Source organism: Mytilus edulis, chromosome 4 (assembly GCF_963676685.1).
Source record: "Mytilus edulis chromosome 4, xbMytEdul2.2, whole genome shotgun sequence".
In the NCBI taxonomy this organism is placed as follows: domain Eukaryota; kingdom Metazoa; phylum Mollusca; class Bivalvia; order Mytilida; family Mytilidae; genus Mytilus; species Mytilus edulis.
Window position 1 is genome coordinate 24,539,765 of NC_092347.1, and position 27,324 is coordinate 24,567,088.

The 27,324-nt window shown below is 31.5% G+C and overlaps 1 protein-coding gene across 2 annotated transcripts in view; it reads right to left on the reverse strand.

Moving 5' to 3' along the window:
• Positions 1-10,242: 10,242 nt before the first annotated feature.
• The window catches only part of LOC139521757 (neuronal acetylcholine receptor subunit alpha-10-like), a 114,385-nt gene continuing 97,303 nt past the window's right edge, over positions 10,243-27,324 (reverse strand). The window contains exons 2-5 of one of the 2 annotated variants that reach the window (XM_071315340.1): positions 26,936-26,980; positions 26,517-26,626; positions 14,113-14,648; positions 10,243-11,906 (exon numbers count right to left, since the gene is read on the reverse strand). In XM_071315340.1, the coding sequence (XP_071171441.1) occupies positions 11,353-11,906; positions 14,113-14,648; positions 26,517-26,626; positions 26,936-26,980 (1,245 nt within the window). In that variant the 3' untranslated portion in view covers positions 10,243-11,352. The remainder of the gene's footprint in view (positions 11,907-14,112; positions 14,649-26,516; positions 26,627-26,935; positions 26,981-27,324) is intronic. The other variant, XM_071315339.1, reaches the window with a different exon arrangement.

The window sequence follows — 27,324 nt, forward strand, 5'->3', positions numbered from 1 at the left end:
GTTCGTGAACAAAGGTCTCCGAAATGGTCTTATCGCACGATAACCAGTAGCGATGAGTCAATCTCGAACAGTTCTTGTTAAAAGGTCCCTGTATGCCAAACACTCTCTTTTTTGGATTGTATTGTATGCAAGGGGTTTCCTTCTGACCAACCTTTTTTATGCTTGATTTTCCCTAGCAAATGGTATAGAGGGTCTTCTTTATTTCGGAAGGTCTTTAACATCGTTTAGTGCCATTTTTAATTCTCAAAACGACTTCTAGTGGAATGGTGATGACCAACAATACGTGCAGTTATTACAGCGACATCCTGCTTCACTCATGCTGATAATCTGTCATCTTGCTGCAGTTAAGAGTTGTCGATGACCCATTACAAGGTGTCAATCACATAACTTTAAAATTTTGGTTATTTAAAGTGTTGAAAACAATGAGGATGAAAACACCTGTTTTGCTGTTTACGGGTACAGTAGCTGCATGTGCAGATAAAAACTTACCGAGTCGATATTTATTGATTAAGCTCAGGTGATACTTAAATAATGTTTAAGTAGTTCTATTTTACCAAATTATATCACAAAAAAATAAAAAGTGTTTTTTTAATTTCAATTTCAATTTGGTGTTGCAATACTTTTTTCCATGTGTATATTTGTATATTTGGAGGCATGTATCTCCCTCATTGATAGCTCTTAATCTTTGTCCAGGTTCGGCTATACCTTTTTGTCCGTTTTGTTTTTTATTATACAAATTTTGTTATAAATATTAGATTTTTATATTTATTTAAGTTATGATGTCACTGAGGAGACATATATTATCGAAATGCACATCTAGTGTGAAGTAAAATATGGACATATAGCTTACAATGTATATTAACACACAGGATACAGAAAAATGCGAATAGCAAAACATTATTCGTGCTCTCATGGGAAAATATATTTTAGTTAAGACAAAGCGTCATGAATTTATAGCTGACTTCAATATTGAAAAACGCAAAATTAAGATTTTACTACGATTTGGCTTTTCACTAAATATTGATTTGTGCGTGAGGCAATATTTGACATCTATTAATTATGTTTTACAGTCCTTCTTTTTATATTTACACTGAAGGTCTGCATTTTTGTTTATACTTTATATATATATATACATTATAGCAGATACATAAGCAAATTTGGTGAATATTGCTTAGTCAAGAAGCTCCTTCGTTTTCTAATAAAAATATTTATCTGATATCGTCTAAATCGTTAAAGGGTTTCTGAGTGTGGAATATAATTCTTTCGTGTAAATTAAGAAATTATCTGTTCAAACTGTTATAACAACAATTTTAAAGAAGACTAAATATTTGATTTTTTTTTAATCAACGATCTGAAAGTGCATTATAAGAGATATTTTCTTATAGTCTATGTTAAATTTCTATCGTTACGAAATTTCTCAAAACATTGTACACACCGTGCACAGAGAAAACGACTGATTGTTAAATCCTTGGGAGATAGAAAGGTTAGACTATTTACCGGATTTGTTATCCCATAAGCAACACGACGAGTGCCACATATGGAGCAGGATCTGCTTACCCTTCCGGAGCACCTGAGATCACCCCTAGTTTCTGTTGGAGAGTTCTTGTTGCTTATTCTTTAGTTTTCTACGTTGTGTCATGTGTACTACTGTTTGTCTGTTTTTCTTTTTCGTTTTGAGCCATGGCGTTGTCAGTTTATTTACGATTTATGAGTTTGACTGCCCCTCTGGTATCTTTCGTTCCTCTTTCAGACACTTATATAAAACCATTTTTAATCATGTAGATATATTCATCTCAAATAAGGGCCTCGTGCATGGCTTTCCTCTGCGTGTTTTGATGTTTTAACATTATTCATTGAATTTGAATTCTTTCGAAATTTATTCAGTTTCAACTTTCTTGATTCGATCATCACTGATAAGTGTTTTGTAGACGAAACTTGCGTCTAGCGTTCAAATTTATGAAACTGATATCTCTGAAAAATTAGCGTTTTGTTTGATAGCTATACGTTTACCCATATGTTCAGTTTTGGGTTTTTTTTAAACATATAATTCGCCATACAACTCTCTCTTTATTTAGATAAACAATACAAAATAAAACTGCCCTGATTCCCTTCTGTTATACAGACAATTTAGAGCCCAGTCAGTAAGGTTTGTTTTTTATTCTATTGATTTGACTATACCCTAAACATCTCATACTGTTTACTCATTTAAACGTAATAAAGCAATTCATGTAAAGGAAAATGTGACGCAATAATGTCTACAAGTAAATGTAGCATATGTAAATTGTCGTAAATAAATTAAATTGTAAAGTCAAGTGTTTGCACAATCAAAAAAACTAACCAAACAGCTTACAATGTTAACGTCAATGAAGAGAAAATATGTTTTGAGATGCACCTTTAATAATCTTCATGGGTATTTATATTGGTCAAAAATCTACATAAAATTGAAATAATTCTGCTTCTTTGTTCTTAAATATTAGAATCAATACTATTGTAGACAACTGCAATTATAGAAATTTAAGGTTTGACGATACGAAATGCAATGCAAAGTTAGATAATAAGGCAGGATAAATATATCAAGATTTCATACGTGTAATAAAACATAAACACTGGACACTTTAAATTTGCAAAACACTCATTTGCAAATCCGCCGCCGCCTCAAATAAGAGCTACAGTGTCATGTATATAACCAAAATGTGCGGAGTTACATGGGATTCAATAATTTCATTAGTTTTCTACTGTTACTATTATATTTATTTTGTTATTTGATTTATAAAAACATGGGATTTTCAATATCCCATGGGACAGGGCAAAATCCCATGGGATTCACCATTATCCCATGGGATTTTGGTTAAATCCTATGGTATTTTTTTTGGTCCCATGGGATAATTGTAGTCCCATGGGATATTTGTTGTCCCATGGGATACATTATTGTGACATTTATGTAAATGCATGTCCTACAATTATCATACTCTATCACGAAAAGCATACATGTATTCAGCGGAATTTAAGTTTTCTATGCATGATAAATATTCCTTTACCAATTTTTTTTTTTAATAACCATCATAGCGACATACATTGTTACAGTACGTTTTTTCTTCGTCCAAAAAACACTTTAAAAAAAACATGCGTCCAAGCGCTTTCCTAGATTGACCTTCATCAGGAATGCTCAAACTGAACCTTTTGAAAGCTAGGGATCCAAATTCCAAAAAGATGTGCCAAAAACGTCTAAGGTAAGCTATGCCTGGGATAAGAAAATCCTTAGTTTTTTTGAAAAATTCAAAGTTTTGTAAGCAAGAAATTTATAAAAATGACCACATTATTGATATTCGTTTCAACACTGAAGTGTTGACTACTGGACTGATGATACCCTCGGGAACGAAACGTTCACCAGCAGTGGCATCGACCCAGTGGTGTAAATAGTAAATTTCATTCATCGTGAGAACAGACTTGTATGCATCCATCATATACTAGTAGTTGAATTCCTGCACGGTAATGCACTGACATTTTTGTATTGGAATTTGATTTGTTTGTCAAGCTGTGTTAATGTGATATGATCATGTCATGTTCACCGATGATTTCAACTCGATTTAACGTAGGTATGGGGACAAACAAAACATCTAGCTTTACATCAATAATCCTTGCAATTTATCAATTGATTCAAATACATGTATTTTTAATGCGGACTATGTGACCTGGAACAGGAAGTACGGTATAAAATAAAGTCTGATCACTAGGTGTTATAACAATTCATATGATTTACGGTTTAATGAGATTGAGAATGGAAATTGGGCATTTGTCAAAGATACAACAACCCGACCAAAAAGCAAAATACTGTCAAACTAAAAGGTGAAGTATCTGTTTACTAGATACAGTAGTTTCCCACTTTATGACAAACTAAATCAAATAAGTTTACTATTATATGATCCTTTTTTGAAAACCATTTACGATGGGTCGATGCCACTGCTGGTGAACGTTGCGTCCCTAAGGGTATCATCAGTCCAGTAGTCAACACTTCAGTGTTGAAACGAATATCAATAATGTGGTCATACATTATAAATTTCTTGTTTACAAAACTTTCAATTTTTTTGATTTTCTTATCGAAATTCATGTATTTGGTTTTGATGTTATATTTGTTATTCTCATCGTATTTTGTCTAATGCTTAGTCCGTTTCTGTGTATGTTACATTTTCATGTTGTGTCGTTGTTTTCCTCTTATATCTAATGCGTTTCCCTCAGTTTTAGTTTGTTACCCCAATTTTGTTTTTTGTTCATAGATTTACGAGTTTTGAACAGCGGTATACTACTGTTGCCTTTATTTACGAGACTTTACCAAGAAATTGAAGTACTTTGCGTTATTTCATCTGTTATCTGTTTTTAATGGGAGAACCCTTATTTATATTACGTGCAATAATTCCTACATAACCTCCTTGGAATAGAGGGAATTTCTAATTACTTGAATTCAAGACGGTTATAAATATCCTTGTATCATGGATACTGACAGAGAATATCCCAAAAGTGTCATAAAATATGTGAAATACAATCAAGAAAGAGAAATCGTCCATTTCTTCCACTTTACTCCTGTCGCTAAGCATACTTTTTTTTTAACATTATAAGGTTATTTTTTTTTATATAACATACTCTTTCAAAGTGACATCAACTTCTAATCTTTACTTTCAATAACATACTATTTTAAGTTTTTTGCATCTTATACGTAAACTGAAAAATTGTGTCTCGTAAAGGAGTCCTCGTTTTTTAGAATAATTGTTAACAAAATATATACCTACTACATAACAAATATAGGATTTGTTCAGAACTCGTCATATATTATACCTAATTATCAATATAATCATTTTCATGAAATATAAGATTTTGTTGAAACTTACTACATGTAGTTAATATCTAAATTTTTTAAGGATATTTTGATATAATTTTTTTTTAGGCCACACCAATTTGATTCCTTGTTCGACGGACCCGCCCGCACCTATTTTTTTTTTATATCCCGCTTCCCGCATCCTGATATGTAATCCTGTCCATTTCTCGCACCGTTTTTTTTTGTGTAAATATTATAAAAAGATATCAACATTTGTTTTTTAAAATCACAGTCTTACCTGTATATAACGATTTTAAACATAAAAACACCCCACCACACTGTAAATATCTGTGAGAATATTTGTTTCAGCATGACACCTATTTATCCAAAGAGGGAGTGCTCCGATATAAATTTATAACAGCGGAAATACCTGTAAAGAACAAAACATTGGTTTCTTTCCCCCTTACTTAGATTCCCTATCAAAAAATGTTCGTTGTTAGAATAAAGTACAAAGAACTTCTGAAGGAAGTCCCTGGATTTGCCTTCAACTGCAATTATATTGTATGCTGACGAAACAAAACTATCCATAGCCGCTGCATGTTTATGCACCTGTCCTGATTGATTCAGGGGCCTGTCGTTCAGCAGTTATCGTTTGTTGATGTTGTTCATTGGTATTTTCCCGTTTGGATATATACATTAGATCGTTGGTTTTCCTGTTCAAATTGTGTACGCTAATAATTTTGGGGTCCTTTATAGCTTGCTGTTTGGTCTGTATCGAAACCCCGTGTAAAAGGCCGTACTTTGACCTGTGTTTGTTATTATCAGGTTAAGACAAGGGGTCATTTTACTGATGTAGAAAAGAAAATAGAAATACCAAGGAGATGTATAGTTCTTCTATACAAAACCTTTGAAAACTTAGAATTTTGTACCCAAAAAGAGGAGAGTTACATCATATTTTAAACAACTTATTATAAAAGAGGGGTCCATTTATTTTGAATCATATTAAACTGTTAAAGTAAATGTGTTAATTTAACATGGTTAAAGTCCAGGAATATTACAAAATTCTTGAACATGTTTTGACCATTTAATACCAGATAGATATATAGTTCTTTGAGAAAATATGAGCCCTTTTGTACAAACAAACATATGATAACTTATATTGATCCCTCATAAAACATGTAAAAGGGATATGTATTACATCAAGGGGTTGCCCCCAAACTGATTATGACTTAGATGGAGAAGTGTCTCATTATCAGTCGCACATACATAGACCAGATTTTATTATTTCTTGGTGGACAGGGAAACAATACTTCAGAAATTAAAAAAAAATGTCAAAGTACAAGTGATAACTCAAGTTTTAATATTGTCAAAACCTACTATTTTATGTTTACAAAAAAAAATTATAATCGCTCACCTTTACTTTTCAAGCTTCGCCTCAAAAATTTGCAAATTAAATATTTTTTTATTAAAATTTCAAATCGCTCGCTCGCCCCAAATTTTGGAGTCCAAAAATCCGTAGAACAAGAAATTAAATTTGTGTGGCCTTAGTTTGTTTTAAATTTGTTTATTTATGTGTATATGTTGTGTACAAGTTATCATTTTGTACAAATTGTAATTTGTACAAAAATGGACAAAAATTCACTTATAACTTGTACAATAATTTATCATATGGTAAAAAAAAAAGCATTGATACACATTATTGAATTGCTATTAAATGACCACACAGTACACCTAAGTTACAAAATTCAAAATTTGTTCTTTATCATTCGTTTCAGCAGGTGATCTAGTGATTTATGGAATTAGGTATTGAACAACATCTTTTGACTCTCACTTCTAAATTTAGAAGTGCTGTACCAAGTTTTGCTTTAACATGAAAGAAATCGATGACGACATGTTTTGATTGTTTTCATAGATTTTTTGAAATAACGAATAAGTGGTAACAAATCTTTCTAGATCATTTTCACGATCATCAAAATGCTCTACATGATCTTTCACAATTCAAAATATCAAATTTTTACAAATATTACCGATTTTGCAAAGTTTCTGAATAAAAAAAAATCTTCCAAATAACGATAAGAGCTAATCAAGCAGTACTATTGAATGATATTTTTTAAGAAAAAGTAGTTTATGAATGAAAATTTAAAAAAAAAAATCAGACTTCTTTCCTTTTTTTTTCTCTCAAAAATTTCGAAGATCAATGTGCCTTTTGTAGTTGTGTAAAACAGTGTATTTTGTCATAAGGTTTATTGTGTGATCTGTTAATTACGTGAATCAATTAATTTTTCAACAAAATCAATATTTAAAACTGTTGTACAAGTTATAAGTGAATTTTGATCAAATTTTGTACAAATTGTAATTTGTACAGGCACATTTTGTACAAATTTTAATTTGAACAAAGTCAAAATACAAATTATAATTTGTACAATATTTTTGTACAAATTATAATTTGTACAAAATGATAACTTGTACACAACATATATATACCAACAGATATGTTCGTATCTTATTTTCAGTACCAACGTTGTTTACTATTAATTTTGTGTCTATTCATCTTATTGCATGGTTGTGTTTTTCACAATATAATTGAAAGTTTAAAATGAAATAAAGATTTAAGAAATAATTGATGCAAGCTATACTTTATTGTAGTTTTAACATAGGTAGGCATTAAATTCGTGATTATTTTTGCCCGAGCGGTAGTGAGGGCTAAAATAATACGAATATAATACCTACCCATATTACTACAATAAAGTATAGCTTGCATCAATTATTTTGATTCTGATTAGGACAATTAAGGTAATTTGTATGTCTTATGTGTATAAGAGTAAAGCGTTTGTGTAGGCTCTTCCATGAACCTCCTTTTGTTTATAAATTTAGAATTGCAACATATTCCAGTCATAATAAATGTATTAGTAACATCAATTTTAGAGTTTGAAAGTGTTTTAAGTTTATTAAATATATGCCAATTTAAAAAAAAAATTCTGCAGTAGTCAATATACGCATGTGCAAACAAATTTTATTGGATTTAGAGCATAGGTTTATTCACAAAGCGAAAGAAGCACGTCATATTAGAATGATTTATAAAGACTGAACATATGATTCAAGTATGAATATAGCTCATATGACGAATATATGTAATAGAAAAAGAAATTGGGTAGCCGTCATACACAGAAAATTAAACTAAATGCAAAAGAACAGCACTTTATTGTTGTTCTACATCTCAAAGTCACAGTGTGAATTTCCAAATGAAGCAAAAAAAACAAAATACTCCCACTTTACTGCGAGTTAAAAGTCGGTCTCAACCACAAGCTTCCGCTGAATTCTTTGCAAAAATGAAAGTTAAGATGTTACACCAGCAAAACTGTTATAGGCCCAAATCTGTACAGTCAGCATGAAAGGCCTCGACATGATTAATTTGTAACAATTCAAACGAGGAGAAAAAAACGGCATAATTTACAACAAGACAAAGTCAAACGGTAAAATGTAGTGCTTACTTGACAAGAGGATTGAAAACAATAGGAGCGTGGTACCTTAGACAAGATTAAAAACCAACATAGAATCGAAGTGGTTCTGACAACACGAAAACTAACAAGAGAGCACAGTGGCTTTAACGAGACGAAGAGCAAAGATACCGATGATTGACAAAATATATCTTGTGACGTTTCTTTAATGTGTATCCACAAAACGTTTTCCTTCAAAATTTTCGTTAATATAAAGCCTATAGGTCGTATAATTTCTTTTCTATGATCATTCACAAGCAACATTCTTTACGCATCAAGCTAGAACTTATCATTTAGAAAATTTTCTTAATTGTTGGATAACCATCTTTATTTTGATACATAATTGAAATGTTGATATTTCTGAATTACAAATAGATATCTAATTGATTTTTTATGTTTCTGTTTGATTAATGACAAAACCTGTATAAAATATAGCTGGTATGAGTTCAATCATTACGTCAAGATGAAAATCTTACAATTTGATTATCTATATCCCAAGATATTTAGTTTGTCATTATGAGTATGTTAAACGCCAAATAAAAAAGAAAATGATATGCATCTGAATAACGTTTATGTCTAATGCACTTATTTGAACTTATCATCAAAACAAACTAATAATTATTACCATTGAAGGTACATTGTTAGCAGAATTAAACTGTTCTTGCAAAACTAACTTGACAGTGAAGCCACGTTAACTCATTGTATGACCTTTCTTAAAATTAAATAATATTTCATTTAATTAAATCCCGGTCGTCATATTTTAATAAACTTTTTACATAATGGACAAATACAAATAATCATCTTCGGGTTTTTTACTGTTAGAAGCACCAAGAAGGGGCATGAGTGGACCAGTAGCTGTGAGACTTCTGGGAACAATTCTTGTCATTTAACCCTAATTTTTAGGGGGAGTAAGGCTTGTTGCTAAATTTTAAGTTTTATTTACAATTTGTTGTCTTTCCATCTTCTTTCTTTTGGCTTCGGCGTTATCAGTTTTTATTTGGTGTAAGGTTTATGATTCCCCTCTGATAAAGCAGATCTAACAATACTTATATAAATGTTTGTCAACGAGATTTTATAAAAAGAAAATCATGCTGTAGCTGAAGGTCGTTTTGCACCGTAAAATGACAAGTGATACGCGTCAATGATCATCATCTTTAGTAAGAATGAGACACACTAAGTACGATCATTCAATACTGAAAAAATCTTAGTATAAATGGTCATTTAAAGGAAGATAAAAAGATACATCTATGTAATTGTATAAACTTTAGTTTGACTATGAATATGATTGGATAAACGATAGCTGTTTCATAAAGTAGACTGTATCGCAAAGCTGTAAGAGTGTTCTTTAACTGCTGTAATGTTGGTTTCAAATCGCTCCTTTCATTCTTTAACTACAGACGTAGGTGTCATTGCAACATAATATGCCAGTCGGAACGGTAAGTCCGTGTTTATAATATCTATAGTGAGAACAAGGTTGGTGTTTTACTATGTATAGTTACCAAATGTTTCCATGTGGACTGTTACTTCATGAACTTGCTAGTTACAAATATGTTCAGAATGTCGATTAAGAAAACAAAGTTTTATATTTATATCCTTAATATCATTGAATATCCATTTAATGTCTTTCCGCCGGCCCCTTTATACCATGTTATTGCCAATAATATGCAATTTACTAGCAACTGAACATTAAACGGTTATCAAGCGTCATCATATCAGTTAATGTGTTAAATGTCCTATACCAAGTAAGGAATATGGCAATTGTTATCTTAAAGATACTGTGTATGTTGCATTGGTGTTTTTTTCTTAAGTGTATCTGTTCTTCGGTTGTTTTCCACGATTTTAGTTGGTAACCCGGACGTGTTTTTCTCAATCGATTTATTACTTTTGAACAGAGGTCTACTACTGTTGGCTTTATTAATGAAATAAAGTGTTGAGTCTACTTTTATAACAATATATTTAATGATGTGTTTACCCAAGATGCATATTCCGTATTCATTCAAAACATTGCAGTCAGTATACACAAAAACAATAGCTCTTCATTCATATTCAGACTCATAAATGTTATTGTAGACAGATAAGAGAAAAACATTTCTCAGTTTTGTGTTTGCAGTAAATGTACTCCGATAGTATATTCAACCTGTCTTCCTCACGGAATTAAATCTAAATTGTTGGTAAGAAGAATATAATCAACGTTATGTAAAATCTTTATGTCTTAATTCCTCGGTGGCGTCGGTATTTGATGAGCTGGGTCATTTGCCGTAGTCGTTTGAAAAAGAACAGCTTTAAACCTTTTTTTTACCCAGACAGGTTTAAATTAGCCAAATGAATTATCTTACTCCAATTTCCCTCCAATTAAGCCAATATATCATACAACTGTGTGCAGAAAATGTTGTCTTTTCTACAATAATATGACCTTGATGATTAATTACCGGTTTTAAGGAATTTGAATTGGAAACCATATTTTTTCGTAGAATGGTTCTGAAAAACTGTGACTTAAACTTTCTCAATAGCTTTAAAAGATACGTTCTGATTATAAATAAATCTTGCAGACCTGATGGTAGATGTCGAAAGAGGCACGAAGTTTTATTCTAACAGAAATGATTAAACCATAAGGCTCTTAACTGTAAAAAAAAAAAACCAGCAGAAATCAGAAAAGTCTGATATTTATGCATAATTATACAGCAATTGTCACTGGTTAAAATGCTAATGTCAATGTTTTTTATTCTGTCATATAGAATTAGTCCAGTCGTTTTAAAGAACAATTAATAGAATCAATAAAATTAAATGGGAACGGTTGTGAATTAATTCAGTAGAGACATTTATATATCTAACATCAACACTTAATTTGACCTATTATCTATCAAACGCAAAAGAAAAACCCTGTTTAATGGTTGTCTCATTACAATTTCTACTATTTATATCACAGATATACGAAATAATTAGAAGGTTAGAAATATTGAAAATATGTTACTCATCATAATGATATTCAACTAAACATTAATATGAAAGAAGAACTGAAAGGCAATATGACATTAGTAAGTTGCTTTAAACTTTTGGTTTCATCATTGGCTGGATGATTAAAATGGCAATAGATGATAATGTTGTTGCTGATAAAAATAACCAAAATAATATTCGATCCATAGTTAAAGCAACAAATCTCCAATCGTTCACTATACACTGATGTCTATCTTCATAATCCTGTTTATCAATTAAAAGTTTTAAATGATTTGTAATGCGCTCCTGTGTATTGTCAACTTCTACTTCCGATGCTATTTTTTCGTGAACATGATTGGCGTCCTTCTCGGTGCTGTAGTTACCATTGTTACGAAAGTTAGGAATACTTCCATTGCAATTATTGCCTGTAATGTCCTCGTAAAACTGCGCTAGATAAATATCATTTTGAGGATAGTGACAATGAAGCCCATTCAACGGTCTCGGAGGTCGCAAACACATAATCTTTCCAAGAAAATTGAAGCAGATTATTCGAAGCCATTTTGGAACTGGTCTTTGATGGGGTCCAACATGGTGTAACTGAAGAACGAACACTGTAAGAATGATAGACATGGATGTCATTCCCATTGTGCAGGTCAAATATATTCCTAAAATATGTTTAAAACAATATTGAAATGAAGCAATCAAATTTGAAGAAAATATAACATAGACCATATCAGATATAATTTGAATTGAAAATATATTGAAAATGTATTGACTACAGTTCTGTGTGCTATAATGCCAGTGCTAACTAGCGTATACTATTAAAAACTAAAAAGGCCAATCAATCTTCAATAAGGTGAAATGAAGAAAACAAAATATTAAGCATAAAAGTGAAAAAGATAACAACAAAATATTCTAATACGATCAAGAAAACTCGAATAAAATAATTTTAGATACGACCCAGACATGTGAAAAGTAACGAAGGGAGCCCTAAACGATTAAAAAGCACAAGGGTGGTCTATGTAAAATTAAGACTTGTTTCCGTTGATTTCGTCCTTAGCATTTATGACTTATCTAACAATCATTATGTTTTACTGAACAAATTGTATAATGAATACTGGTGCAAGTTAATATGAAATTGGAAAACAAATTACGATATCACTTGCTAAATAGATTTTATGTACATTTTAAATTAAAATAAATGCAAAGGTTAATTATAAAATCAAGAACCAGGAGGAGAACATCTTAGAAAACATAGCAAATTAATCATTATCGCGTTTATCAAATTTAAAAAGCAATTCAAATCATGAAAATTATAACAATACTTTTAAGTTTATAATAGTTCTCTATTTATCAATGAATGATAATACAATTCTCTCTGATATTAGGCGTCTACGTTCTAAAACGGCGTTAAGATGAAATGAACAAGAAATATACATCACTGATCACTTAAGGATATTACTGTTTAACAACTTTTACAATAAGGAAACCATTCTAAATTTTGTATGATGAAGAAAAGGTGACAAACAAATAAAAACAATAAGAACTAGGAACATGATTCAGGTCATATCATAGACATTTTGCGTCAACCAGCTTAATGGCGATGTTAATATATTAATTAAACTAATAGATTGATCAACTTCTTAGGTAAACACAACACTTTATTTGATAAATGTCCTTGGAATTTTCATTTATTTCGAAACATTAAAACCTAAACAGATATTTTTAATTTTTTTTTAAATAGAGATTAAATGTAATTAAATTGTTCTTTTTAATGATCAACCACCTTGTGACGTTCAAAGCAAAATTGAATGATCATTCTCAACCTTAAAAGTTTGCATTCATTAAGATACAAATAGCCTTAAACTTTACATTTAATTTGAACTGTTAAAATTACGCACAGAAGTATTCTGAAATGGAAATCGTTTTTTATACATGGAATTATGTTCAAAATGTCCTTACTCTCGAGGAAAAAGTACATATATCTCGGTTTGGCAAATTTTAGTTAGTTGTATTTTGTTGATATATACAGGCTAGATGTACGTTATCTATAAAAAGAGGATAGTATTATAGATAAAACCATAAAGGTCTCGCGGTAACATGGATGTAGGTTCGACCTCAGATTGATTCAAATGAGTCTTAAAAATGATATTTTCTGCTCATTTGATAAGTGCTAGGAATTAATGAGCGAGAGCAAAGCGTGGTCGTCTCAGAGTTTGAATGATGGGTCCGGATAGACTAGCTGGCGTGGTTGTTTTGTGAACTATGACATTAAAACTCGAAGTCTTCATGTCGGACTAGTACAACACAGGGGATCATGTTACTGACATGTATTGTCGAAATGCGCATCTGGTGCAAGAAAATTGGTACCGTTAATTTTATTACTGGTATATTAGCATATCCACGTCCTGATAAACATGTAATAACTGATGAATCAGTCCATTAGATGTGTAGCTTCAATTTAAGCTTTATGCCAATATTTCTCAGTTTCCCTTAAATGCACTTGGATGAAACCATTGATTTACATTGTTGGGGGCTCCTCTTATTCCTAAATCGTAATTATTTTTTTATATTATGAAACCACATTATTCGTTTATTCAAGGTATGTATAAATATGTATTGTTTGTTTATTTGCTTTGGTGTATGTATCTAAAGAAAACTGTAAATAGTTATGTAAAACCGTTCTAAAAGTCGAATTTTGAAACCTTTATTTGTTAGAAGTAAAATCGTAATTTTCCCTGTTATTGTGATTTTTATTATGCAGCTCAAATAAAGCACTCTCGTCAATAGTAAATTTGTAATAAAAAGTTAAAATAACCCGAATTAATTATACTTAACAAAATCTGTACTCTTGTTTTTTTTTAAACTTACCAATTAATGGAACAAACTCCGATGTTGCTGGCATATTTTCTGCAATTAGTAACATGAATACAGAAAACGCCAAAAGAACGGTTATTCCAAGCGTTATTTTCTCTCCTGAATCTGGTGGCAACCAAAAACCTAACAAACTCAGTATAGACAGCCACAAACAAGGAAATATTATATTGAATAAATAGTATAATGTTTTTCGACGTATAATTATAGTAAATGTAACGTCCGGATACGGTACCGGACAACATGCGTAGTATACTTCATTTCGGACAACTCGTATATCAAGAAGTTCCCATTCTCCACTGTACACATAGTTAGATAAATCTACAAAGGTTGAACGGTTTGTTAAATCAACCTGAAATCCATCATAAGTCCACGATCCAAATTTCATTACACATGTTTGATCGTCAAAAGGGAAAAATGTTATATCAATTTTACATGAACTTCTAAATTTTGCAGGCGGTGGCCAGAAAACTGTTCCATTACACGATACCATAGCTTTACTCTGCATGTAACCTGAGGTGAAGTCGTCAGCACTGAAATGTAAAAAGGAAATTGGTAATGGGTAAGACAGCAACTCAAAAACACTATTGTAAGAAAAATATTTAAAAAAATGTGTTGACTCGGTCGACCCACAAACCAAATAGAGGCCAATGAATGTAATATATATATTATATTTATGTATCAATAATCTTGTCCATACTTGTATCTCATCGACATTTAAAGAACGATTTTTCCATGTGTAGGAAATCATATTCGTGTCATCCTGATATGAGTAACATATTATATGTTTTTATCACATATTTGTTAAAACAAAACAATCGGTTTTTCCCGAGTCAAATTACTGACTGATGTTTGGGATAATTTTGTTTTAATATAAAGCCACACCAGCCCTCATCAACTCTATTCTGGTTTTTGAGATTCATTCAGAATTTTCTAGACTTGATAAACTGAAGCTTCTCCTGCAACCAGCATGGTTTGTAAAAGTATTTGAACAATGCAACAATCCAAATAAGTCTTTTATGTTTATTTCTGTATCATTTTCAAAATGGCATCCTATGTTATGACGTAATTGCTTGAAAGTATAATAAAATTTAGAGCTGATCAGGTCTGATTACGGGTACTATTGATGAATCTCTGGAACGTTAACAATGTGACCAGGTTGGGGGAGTTTTGGAATGAAGAAATAAATGAAAAATTGAAAAATCTTTATTCAATTGTTTAATTTTTGTTTCTCGATTAAAATTTCAAAGGCTTAATATGTTTGTGATAGATAGATCATTTCATTGAATTTTCTAAATCAGCCCTCGTTTTATCTATCTTTTGGTTCATTTCGGTCCATATCTGGATAGTAGGCTAGTAGGCGAGTGTAATATTTGAAAAAGACGTCTAGTTAAGGACTTTAATGCACCCACCTAACACACGGCTAATTTCTTTTTTTAAATGAAAGAATAATGATTTAACTTTGATTTTTGCCCGGTCGTCACAAAATCGTACGGTGCAGTTTTTGTAAAATTGACGTTTATTTCTGAAATTAGTTGAAAAATATAAAATTACGACATATTTTTCAAGCAGAGGAAATTAGTCGTATCTCTTCTTTTAGATAGAATAATTAAGTGAATTAGATTCTTAAAAAAATGAAAAACAATATTTACAACTGTAAGTCCGCATGCTTTTGCATTCCTTCTAAATATTTGACATTTTGTACGAAAATTTTCATAATCCTGACCTTTTCGGATCTACAATTAGATTTTTATTAAATGCTTTTGCACTCTATCCGTTTTAGAACACACCAAATTACTCATCAGTTATCGATTTTTCATTCACGATCAAGATTTTATCTCAACATTTCTTAAAATCACGAATTTCTGTTATTTTATGATGTTGGGTAAAATCACTATAGTTTCCGGAATCCCTTATCCATTTCGTTATCGTTTTTTTACTGAATATATTAGTCGATTTCCGTGTACCTAATAGTGCTATTCGAGTACGATAAATCATATTTAAACGGTTATATTTCTATCTTTAACTTCAGTGTAGCTTAAATAGATATAATATCGTCCGAATTTAAGATCAAACCAAAGTAAAACATAGTTTTTGAGTTCTGTGAAAATACCCCTTTCTAAATAAGGAATCGTATCGGAAAATTGTAGAAAATCTTCCGAGTCGTGTCAAATTTTCACAGTCCAGTTCACGATGTAACCCTATCTAAGCTAAAAAGTAAAAACTAATCAAAAACTATCCATTGATTGAAATGCATAGTCTGTCATGTATTTACTACATAGAAACTAAAAACACTTAAGTGAAGATACAGTTGTATTGCCGCAGTGGGAAAACGAAAAGATGAAGTTCACAGAGAGCCTACAGAAGACTGGTCGATGAATATGAAAAAAATGAAAACATCCCATTTGAAAATACAAATATCATAAGAGTTGCTTTAAATATTTCAAAAGTAAGCACAACCTATCATCTTCTGTTTTGTCTGTACAAAGATTTTGTACTACATGTACCAATTCTACCGACCAGTCTCTTCTCATATATCAACGAGGGCAGTAGATTTACAACTCATTCTGATTTGTCTCGGTTTGTTTATTTTGCAAATGTATAAAGCCTATAAGCAAGTTACACAACTTCATAAGGTATCCTCTAAGGAGCAAACTCAAGCTGTATTGAGTGTTACTACATATATCTCCTACAATGATCTGTTTTACAAAATAACTCATGATAATTTTATATTAAATCTTTATACCATCGAGCTTGCATCGCTAAATATTTGCTAAAAATTTGAAATTAGAAAGTAAAGAGCTATGTAATTCTGAACATGAAACAGCTTTTACTAACATTTCGACGATTAAAGATGACGTGCCTGTACACAAGGAAGTTCTGGTTAACAACTTTAATTACTTGATCAGTTAACCGGGCTTGATTTCTGCCCGAGGATCCGCCGAGAAAACTACACAACATTTTATCAGCTTGAACACAAAACTAAAAATATATGGTCAATTTATAGTTACATGTATACAGCCTCAACAAGGCCAAGGTACATCCAATATTGTATACAGTAGCTCTATAATTTTGTCTTATGCCGTTATGACGGAAAATTACCTGTTTAAAATGACTGTGATATTCAGTCTGTCAAATTTAAAGATCTGAGCAGTGACTGCGAAACTGGTTGCAAGCACTTTATGCAGCTACTAGTATTTTACGGAAGCAAATTTAGGGGGTGTCATACCACCAATTAAAAGTCCCTATCTGTTCAACCAAATTTTGCAATTTTCACAGCTTTCTAAATATTTTACCTTAAGTTTAACTTCATAGAAACTAGGTATATCCTGAATTGTACAGGTGTCACCTTTCTACATGCCAATTTTCAACATACATTCAAAATCATATAAGAAAGCAGAGAGCTTCCGAAAGGAGGTACCACTAAAAATAACCCCTGGTTTTCTGGAAATCTTAAATTAGTATATTCTGGAGCGCATTAATCCTCAATTTTTAATGCAAACTCATAGACAGGTAAATTTTGACTCAAAATGGTCTTAATATATTTCTCTTTCAACAAAACTTTCATTTCTGCAAATTTGTTGGTTAGTTTTGGTGAACAATGACATCAAATGCACTATTTTTTGTCCGAGTAGGCCTACTTTCACGTTCTAAATTTGAGGGAGTAATTGGTGGTATGACACCTAAAGTTGTAATCCAATCAGATGAATATCCATTATCTAAAAAAAAATTCACTGGATATTCAATTGCAATTATGCCTCCTGCTTTAAAAACATTTCTGTATTGTCTTTTGGATGATGGCGCATCTGCGGTAGTGAATAAAGCGTACGATATTCCTATTGACAAAGTTCTTAGATGTATGGCTTTAGTAGAATGTATATAATCTATAAATATTTTTTTTAAATTTTTTTTCATTTAGGTTTATCATTACAAATGCACCGTATTTATGTACACACCTTTGATAACTATTAACAAGTTTCACTGATCAGGAGATTAGAAAAATTGAAAATGGGGCATACATTCTACATGGCATTATTTTTCTTCTGGGGGTCAAAATTTTATCCAAGACAATGTCGACCTACATGTAACTACAGAAACAATAAAAGTTCTCCGTATGACTTTGGTTGGCTAAAAGGCAACATCGGTCCGGTATGATGTCATCCAACTTTCTACATGATTTGATCTGTTTACGCATTGGTTTAGGTATAGGGGGAGGGTTGAGATTTCCAAAAAATGTTAAACCCGCCTCAATTTTGCGCCTGTCCCAAGTCAGGAGCATCTGGCCTTTCTTAGTTTTGTATGATTTTTTTATTTTAATTTCTTGAGTATATTTCGAAGCTTAGTATGATGTCCATTATCATTTCAAACTAGTACATTTTTGTTTAGGGGCCAGCTGAAGAACGCCTCCGGGTTTTGGAGTTTCTTGCTGCATTGATGACCCATTGGTGGTCTTCAGTTGTTGCCTGCTTTTTGAACGGGTTGGTGTCTCTTTGACAAATCCCTCATGTACATTCCTAAAAATTAATTCAATCTGTATATAGTAGATCTTGTGTCCGCTTTGAGCAAAACCTCTGCTGTACTGATATATTCCCATGCCAAGGAAGTTGTCTTTGTATGGATATGTTGACCGATAAGAATGATGAGATTACAAGTTAAAATGAAGCTATAATATTCCGATATCGCAATATTCCGACACCTAAATGGTCCAACTTCCCATTGGTCCGAAGTTTTGGTCATTTAGGTTATACGCTAACGGGATTTTAACATAAGAAAGTCAAATAAAAGGTTCAATATAAGGATAACCTTCTCCTCCGTTTGAAGCCGTGAAACAAGATATAAAAAAGTAATACTTAGTGACAAAGTAGCCGAACGTCATCACTAGCGTAATTAAAAAAAAATACAAACTACTTTGTCAAGTGTTGTTTGATTAATTAGATATCCCAAGAAACACGGCGGCCGACTAAAATAAAATCAAACACAGACTGACGTACAATGAGTGATCATATTTTCCTTGTGATGTTTTATATTAAAATTGTCAATTTGTTGATATAAATATACTAGTAGCGCTTTACTCATTTTAGTAATGTTAGTTAGTACTCTTATCATATCTGATTTAGTGATGTAAATGAAATGATCCAGACTCAACATATTGCATAACAATAATAAAAAGAAAATCTGCCCTATGGTTGTCTGATCTTGAAGCGGTTGGCAGGCTTTCAAACTAACAGGAGACCATACGCTTCCTCAATTTTAATGTACAGCTCATCATGGGACTTTTCTGAACAATTAAAAATACGTCATATGTTATATTTTCCCCTTGCTTCAAATATATTGTTTCTGATTATTTATATCAAATTTGTAGATATATGTTTGTAAATACGTGCAATTAAATGATATGGAGGTATTATAAGATTTAGATAATGCAAGGGCGACTACAGATACATTTGTATGACTTAATGGTTGATTTTCAAAGACTCCGAGAGAAAACGTTACGTAACATGCGTTACCGTTAAAATCAACCAAAATTAATTAATACCATGATAGAAATATATTTTCCCAACAGTAATACAGCATTCCTATAAAAATATTTCGTTTTTGCATTTGTTTTGACTCGATTTTTCAACTGGAAGTATCCGTGAATTGAAATTGCACCCATGACCTTTGACCTCGATTTAAAAAAAAATGCACCATAATTTCTTTTGACGACCGGGATATTTAGAAAGTACACATTCTTAGCTTTCCATTGATATATGATTTAGCCGTGTGTTAGGTAGGTGCATTAAAAATGTAAATTTGGCTGTCATATCACTCGCCTATAGTTGTCTCATTAGCTATCATAACCCATCTTCTTATATGTATATAAAGTATTATATTTTGCTCAATCCAAATAAATGAAAGTCATGACGAAGAGAAAAAAAATCGGTATTATGATGATTGAAATTGTTAGAATGGTGATGGTGATACGTATCAGATCCGACGGATTTATTTGTCTTTCAAATAAAGTTGCGTAATTAAGTGGAGTATCATTAGTAATAAATAGAACAAACAACTAAACTTAACTCAGAAAAGAAAAAGACTGTGTTCCTCTTTATCGTAGAAAATCGAATGTATGAAAGAAGTTTTATTACGAAGAACTAATAATATGGTTATAGAGACAATAAGTATTTATAAGTTACAGTGCATGTGTGAACATATATACATTAATCAGACGCACAGACATTCACATTAACAGTTTCAATGTATCGACGAAGTGTTCTAATGCTATTTTATTACTTGAGGGAAACACTTTACATAATTTTAAGGTGTGTCAATTTTTTCTTCGAAATTCTAACAAATATTTTCTTTTACTATCTGATGATTTACACGACAAAATATAATGATACTCGTCACCAATTTCTTTATTTCACCCTAGCCATAAGAAACGACACAATTATGACATATCCGTGTCTCAACTAGTAAATAATGACTTTAACATCTAAAATTTAAATGGAAAATAGGTAAATATTACTCAAATTTAAGATTTCTTTTTAATATTCTATAACATATGTTTGTATAGGTATAAAATGTTCCGTCAATTCCTGTATAAACTGGTCTTTCAGTTCTTCACATATACAAATCAACAAAGCAGAAAAATAACCTTACTGATTCCAAATAATTGAAATCCAACAATTGTCTAATATGTGTTTTTTAAATATAGAAACATAGCCATTAACACTCAAATCTATAATTATTCGAAGAAATAAACAATAAACTTATAAGGAGAGATAGTATTTTTTACAATGTAAAAGACGACATGAAAAGGTTACCATACGAACTTTGACATGAATTGAAATTGGGTATCTTCCAGTTCACTCCATATGATGTTTGAAGTCGCATATTTCATAAATAGTATAAACTTACAAAATCGAAAATATACTTTATTTAGTACCTCAAAGTTTAAGAAACCCACAATTTTAACACCCGTACAAGAGTTTAGATCTGTAAAATAGTTTTGTCGAATATTTCTAATTGACATTCAATAAGGTGTTGTCTTACATTTCTTAACGTCAGTTGAATCAAAATAATATAATTAAGATTAAGAAGATTCATCGAACGAGCGGAACAGTTTTGTTAGTTGTATGACATTCAAAGTATGGATTGCACAATTAATTACTACATGTACAAATTTGTATGCTAACAAAACATCTGCAGGTTTTAGCTGTATAAATCAATATTGATTCATTTTAAGTTTGCGTGTAAAATTAATCATTGCCCGATGAAAACACATTTTTATCAAACCTTACATAATGTCATTCTGTACAAATAAAGAGGGTAATTTATTGCATAAGGGTATTGGAAGAAGCGTTTGGACTAAACAAAAATGACAAATTATACAGCTACAATGTAAAAGCTAGAAATTCACGTTTGCGTAATCAGAAACACTGACAGTTCCAAAGACATCTAGTCATTTTAGAATTAAGCGATTTATCTTTAAACGTATGTTTTTCTGATTTAACAGGCATTACTCTGTTATTCTGTGTATATATTTTAGATTACTTGACCCACAGGGCCAATTTGAGATATTGTTATCACTTACCGACGGTCGTTTGTCAACCTTGAACTTAAAATCTAATAATTTCCTCTGAAATTACATAGCAAAAAACAACCAACTTTGGCAAAGTTAACATCAAAGAATTAAGTTATAAAAAGTGTCAATATGGCCAATATTTCTCAAAATACAGCATAGTGGTTAAATGCTAGTATTTTGATAATATACCGTTTAGAAAATCCTTGTATGAGTTTTTGCCTATAAATTCAATTTACTCATCATTAAACCTTTTGCCTATACTTTGATTTACTTTTGCAGCCGAAATAATCATATTTCAGTGCGTCTGTGTGAGTTGTATAAATATGAATTGCCAAGTCAGGTAAAGACAGGGATCATACATTTAGTGTCTTGTAAAGGGAGAATCCTACGCTATCAGTACGTTTGAACACTTCAAATAACTCGTTAAGAAGTCAACAATTCTTTCCATATCCAATATACTCTTTTATAACCATGGTAGTCTCAATTTACCGACTATTCTGACCCGACCCTTTTTAATCCATATGATAGATTTATTTCATTTTCAAAGTCAATGTTCAGTCAAAGGTATATAAAACCTCTGCATGATTTGAAATTATGAAGCCACGTCCAGTTGGAATAGAAATACATGTGTAAGCAAAATAATTCTTTATTACACCACTTTACATAAGAAAATACCTGTACCAAGTCAAGAATATGACAGTTGTTAACCATTCGTTTGTTGTATTTGAGCTTTTGATTTTGCCATTTGATTAGGGACTTTCCGTTTTGAATTTTCTTCGGAGTTGAATATTTTTGTGAGTTTACTTTTTACATCTATTTGATGGATTTGTAAGGAGCGTTTTGCAAAGCAAATAAAACAACGGTACCGCTATTCAATAGTCATAAATCGATTTTACTGAATCAAATCCAAGTCACAAATTAAAACTTAGGAAACCACATCAACTTTTAAAGGTAAACACAAAGAAACAACAGAAACACTGAACTGCCCCAAAAAGAAAATGCCAACTTACATAACAACGTACTATGTGAGAACAATTGCCATATTCCTAACTCGGTACAAGACATCGCACCTCAAGGTAATCGAGTGTTTTCATGGGATTAATAAAAATGTCTTCCTCCTATCAACCAAAAAGAAACTGGCATTTTGACATGAAACTCAACCAATCGATCGTATATGATCAGTGCTAAAAAATGACGTGTATTCGTCGATCACTTATCAAACTCCTCCACTGTGTCTAAACCACACCGGCAAAATTTGTTCGGACTCGATGGTATCTAACATCCCGGCACAATGACGGAACATTAATAGACAGAAAGAAAGCTAGGTTTCTCCTTATTTTCTTATTTTGTTTATGATATCGAAGAATATATATACATGTACAACTATTTTCTATTGTGATATGCAATATTTTCTACAACCGTTCTATATTAACGGAGAAATAAGTAAAAATGCACGCCAAAATGACGAATTGAGTGAACCTTGCCTCGAAATTGTTTAATTTCTCGTTAAATTGTTCACATTGTACGGAAAGAAAGGTACGGGAAGATAGATACTGACACGGAGATTGCAAAACTTGTCATTATGATCATCTCAACACTTGTATTTCTGTGTATGGAACGAAAGAAATGGGTCATGTCAAATTTAAATACACCGGTTTCGTCATTGTTGTTTCTACACAATCACCCGGTTTCGTCTATGTATATCACCCGGTTTTTTATATTTTTTTAAAACCAACAATTTATGAAAAGCAACGTTAACACGGATCTGAACATTGTCTTTCGAAAGAATTTAAATATACATTTATTATAAAGTGTACTTGGCTGTTTACATTTATTAACATGGTATTTATAGTACTACATATTTTCCTAATGAAAGGCGTATCCGTTATTTCATTGAACTTCAAACTAATTTTAAATGGAACATAAATACTCAATAGCAAACACTGATATCTAATTAATTTTTTTAACATTATCATTATGATATTTTTTTATATAGGTTTAGAGATGCATCGCAATATGTGACCCCCCTTTTTCTTAACAAAAAAACCTAAATAACGCTTAATATTTTTTTTTTAAATATCCCCAAAAAGTATGCAGAAGTTAAAATTTATATTATTAAGAAGTGTGTAAAGTTTGATGCAATAATGATAAATCGTTTTGAGATATGGCGCGACATGTTAAAAAAAACACACTTCTGTTTTACTTACAAAGTTCTGTAACTCAAAAAGATTTAATATGATTTTCACTAAAAGGTTTTCAGATCGTTTGACCATTTCAAGAAATAACTTTGTTAAGTTTCATGAAAACTAGATAAGCTGTTCTCAAGTTACAGTGCGACATGTTTACGCTGTACAGAAGGATAGACGGATATATAGACGGACGGACAGAATGACTGATAGATGGAGGAACGGACGGATGGAAGGAAGGACAGACGGACGGACAGACGGACGTATGTATACAATAATACATCCTGTCAAAATTGTGAAGGGCGTGTAAAAACGCAATGAAATAACAAAAAAAACTCTTAATTAAAGGTCAATAAGTTAGAATATCGGCCAAGTCGATTTATTTGTATATCTTCTTGACTTCCTCAGTCATTTTTGCTATATGACTTTTATATATATGTTTGAAAATAATTGATAGAAATTGATAAAAAGAACTTCAAATTCGTCATGTAAGGGCAATGCAATAACTCCTTTAAGATCTTATGTGAGAATTTTATAGTAAATGGACAAATGGTAAAACTCAACATTTTGAAGATAATCTCATGGCCCTTTAGAGTTGTCTATGTCTACGGCTGTTTTTAGGTAATTGAGATCATCCACTTGCATGTCCCCTTTGTTTGTTTCTTAGCCATGAAGGTCATCCTGGTTGACAAGCGGGGTCAAAGTAAACTTTTTAAAACTAGATACTAGTATTCTAATTATAATTAAAAAAGAAATATGATTTTAAATATGGTTTGTTAAATGCAGCCTAGTAATTTTAGATGTGAACATTTATGTAAAAAATTGTATTGAAAGATAATGAACGACGGTCTACCGGTGCCAAGTGATGAAAAAAAAAAAACTTTTACTGTTGGGTCAAGTGAGCTAAAAACAATCAAGAACTCCAAACAAAATTCTTAAATTTAAAAACAAAATGTGAAACAACTGAAAATTTCAAATTTCACGAACCGGATCGGACCGGCAAACAACTTCACTGGCGTTTTTTTTTCAATAAAAAAATAAGACATATTAATTATACTTAAGTGTACGCACTGACATGTCACAAATGCTGAAATGGTCGCAATTCCATTTATGATAAAGGTCTGTGGCCGAAGTAAAAATAATATAGAAATGAGGTCAAGCGCAAGGGCAATGGACATATGACAAAAAGGGGGAAAAATCGTTGATCTGTGTTCCATACTTGTAAATGTTACAGTCAAACCTTCTAACTTTTGACATATGCAGCTTTATACAAATGGTTCAAAACGCTATGAATTCGAATCACTTAGTGTCGCTTGTTTAAAAATATCAATGATAATTTTTATAATAAACATAATCAAACTCACATAATCCGATTTCGCGAGTGTCCCTGTTTTTTTAATTTTTTTACAATATTTGAATTCGATATACACTTTATAAGATAAGTAGCGAATCTAGAAGACGTAAAGATTGCAACGCCCCCCCCCCCCCCCACCCCTCGACCCCACCTTTGATGCATGGTAGTTGTAATCCTTTTCTTCCTATAAACATTTATTTTCGATGTCGATTATGCATGCATATATACATTTGTCTTATCATCAACGTTTATCTTTAAGAAGATTTTTTTTCACGATTATAGAAAGATTACATACAAAGAATGGTCAGATTACTTATAAAGGTGTCAATCCTATTGTACGAGAAAATCACCTATCAATTGTGTGTTTCAATTTTTTAAGACCGCAAAGTTTAACTCTAATTTCTAGTTTAAACATATTTTCCAAAATTCGTATTGAAAAGGTATATTTGAGAGCTTTAACATCAATTTGCGTTATAACCTTCATTTCTATCTATTCTGCTGTTAAAAATTTTTGAATGCAAAGTAAAATTAAAATTATTTGTGTTCTATAAGAGTAGGAATTCTAGTGTTTGCCTAGTATTTATTTGAATCTGAGACTAATCATATAAATTATAAGCCGTTGTCCTGTTAAAGAACTTGTTTTCCAACGACCCGGTCACAAAACTACTTTTTTAACACTGAAGTTAAATTATCAATTATAATGCAATGCGATTATGATTTTTTTTATTTGACCAAACCGGGTTATGCATTGTGAAATCTATGACCAAACCGGGTGGTACACATTGACGAAACCGGCCAGTTCCATTTTGACACGACCCATTCCTTTCGTTCCATACTCAGAAATACAAGTATTGAGATGTTCATAATGACTAGTTTTGCAATCTCCGTGTCAGTATATACCTTCCCGTACCTTTCTATCCGTACAATGTGAACAATTTAACGAGAAATTAAACAATTTCGAGGCAAGGTTCACTCAATTCGTCATTTTGGCGTGCATTTTTACTTATTTCTCCGTTAATATAGAACGGTTGTAGAAAATATTGCATATCACAATAGAAAATAGTTGTACATGTATATATATTCTTCGATATCATAAACAAAATAAGAAAATAAGGAGAAACCTAGCTTTCTTCTGTCTATTAATGTTCCGTCATTGTGCCGGGATGTTAGATACCATCGAGTCCGAACAAATTTTGCCGGTGTGGTTTAGACACAGTGTCCTCATTACATGAAATACTGATCACAATTCGTTAGACTCCCAACAATCAGTTAATGATCAATTTATGCCTCTCACCTGTTATACAGTACTATATCTGGCAGCCATATTTTTTCACATGGCATCCTTAGTATTTCTAGGCCATTGTAATCAGCGGGGTCCCACACTAGCCTTTCATCAATCCATTCCTACGGATAAATAAACCAGAAATAACTCACTGATAAAACAAAGGTCGTTGTTGTTATCCACCATCGATACAGGCAGAGTAAATATTACACATTTTGTCAAAGTATAATCTTATCGATTTTTGTATTTGCATTTTTATCTTACTATTTTTTTCATGTAGTTATTTTTTTAATTTTATTCCAACCTTACACTGTATCTTAAAAATTTACAAAACAAATAAGGAAAACATATTTTTCAAACAATATGATATCAGTTATTCATGTTTTAAGCAATCGATACTAGAAGCAAATAATCAAATAATATATAAATACCTGTTCTAGCCAAACGTTGGTGGTCAGTACCTGGTTTACTTCATCCTGTAAAAATAAATGCAGAAAATACAGTTACAAAAGAGGGACGAAAGATACCAAAGAGACAGTCAAACTCATAAATCTAAAACAAACTGACAACGCCATGGCTAAAAATGCAAAAGACAAACAGAAAAACAATAGTACACATGACACAACATAGAAAACTAAAGAATAAAACAAGACGAACCCCACCAAAAACTAGGGGTGATCTCAGGTGCTCCAGAAATGACTAGGCGATTAATTCAATATCAGTACGTTATGCATTACAAGTTCGCTGATCTTCGTTAATTTTTTTTGAATGTTAAAAAGTCTTCGTTATAATATTTTTACCTCGGAAGTTTTCATCATTA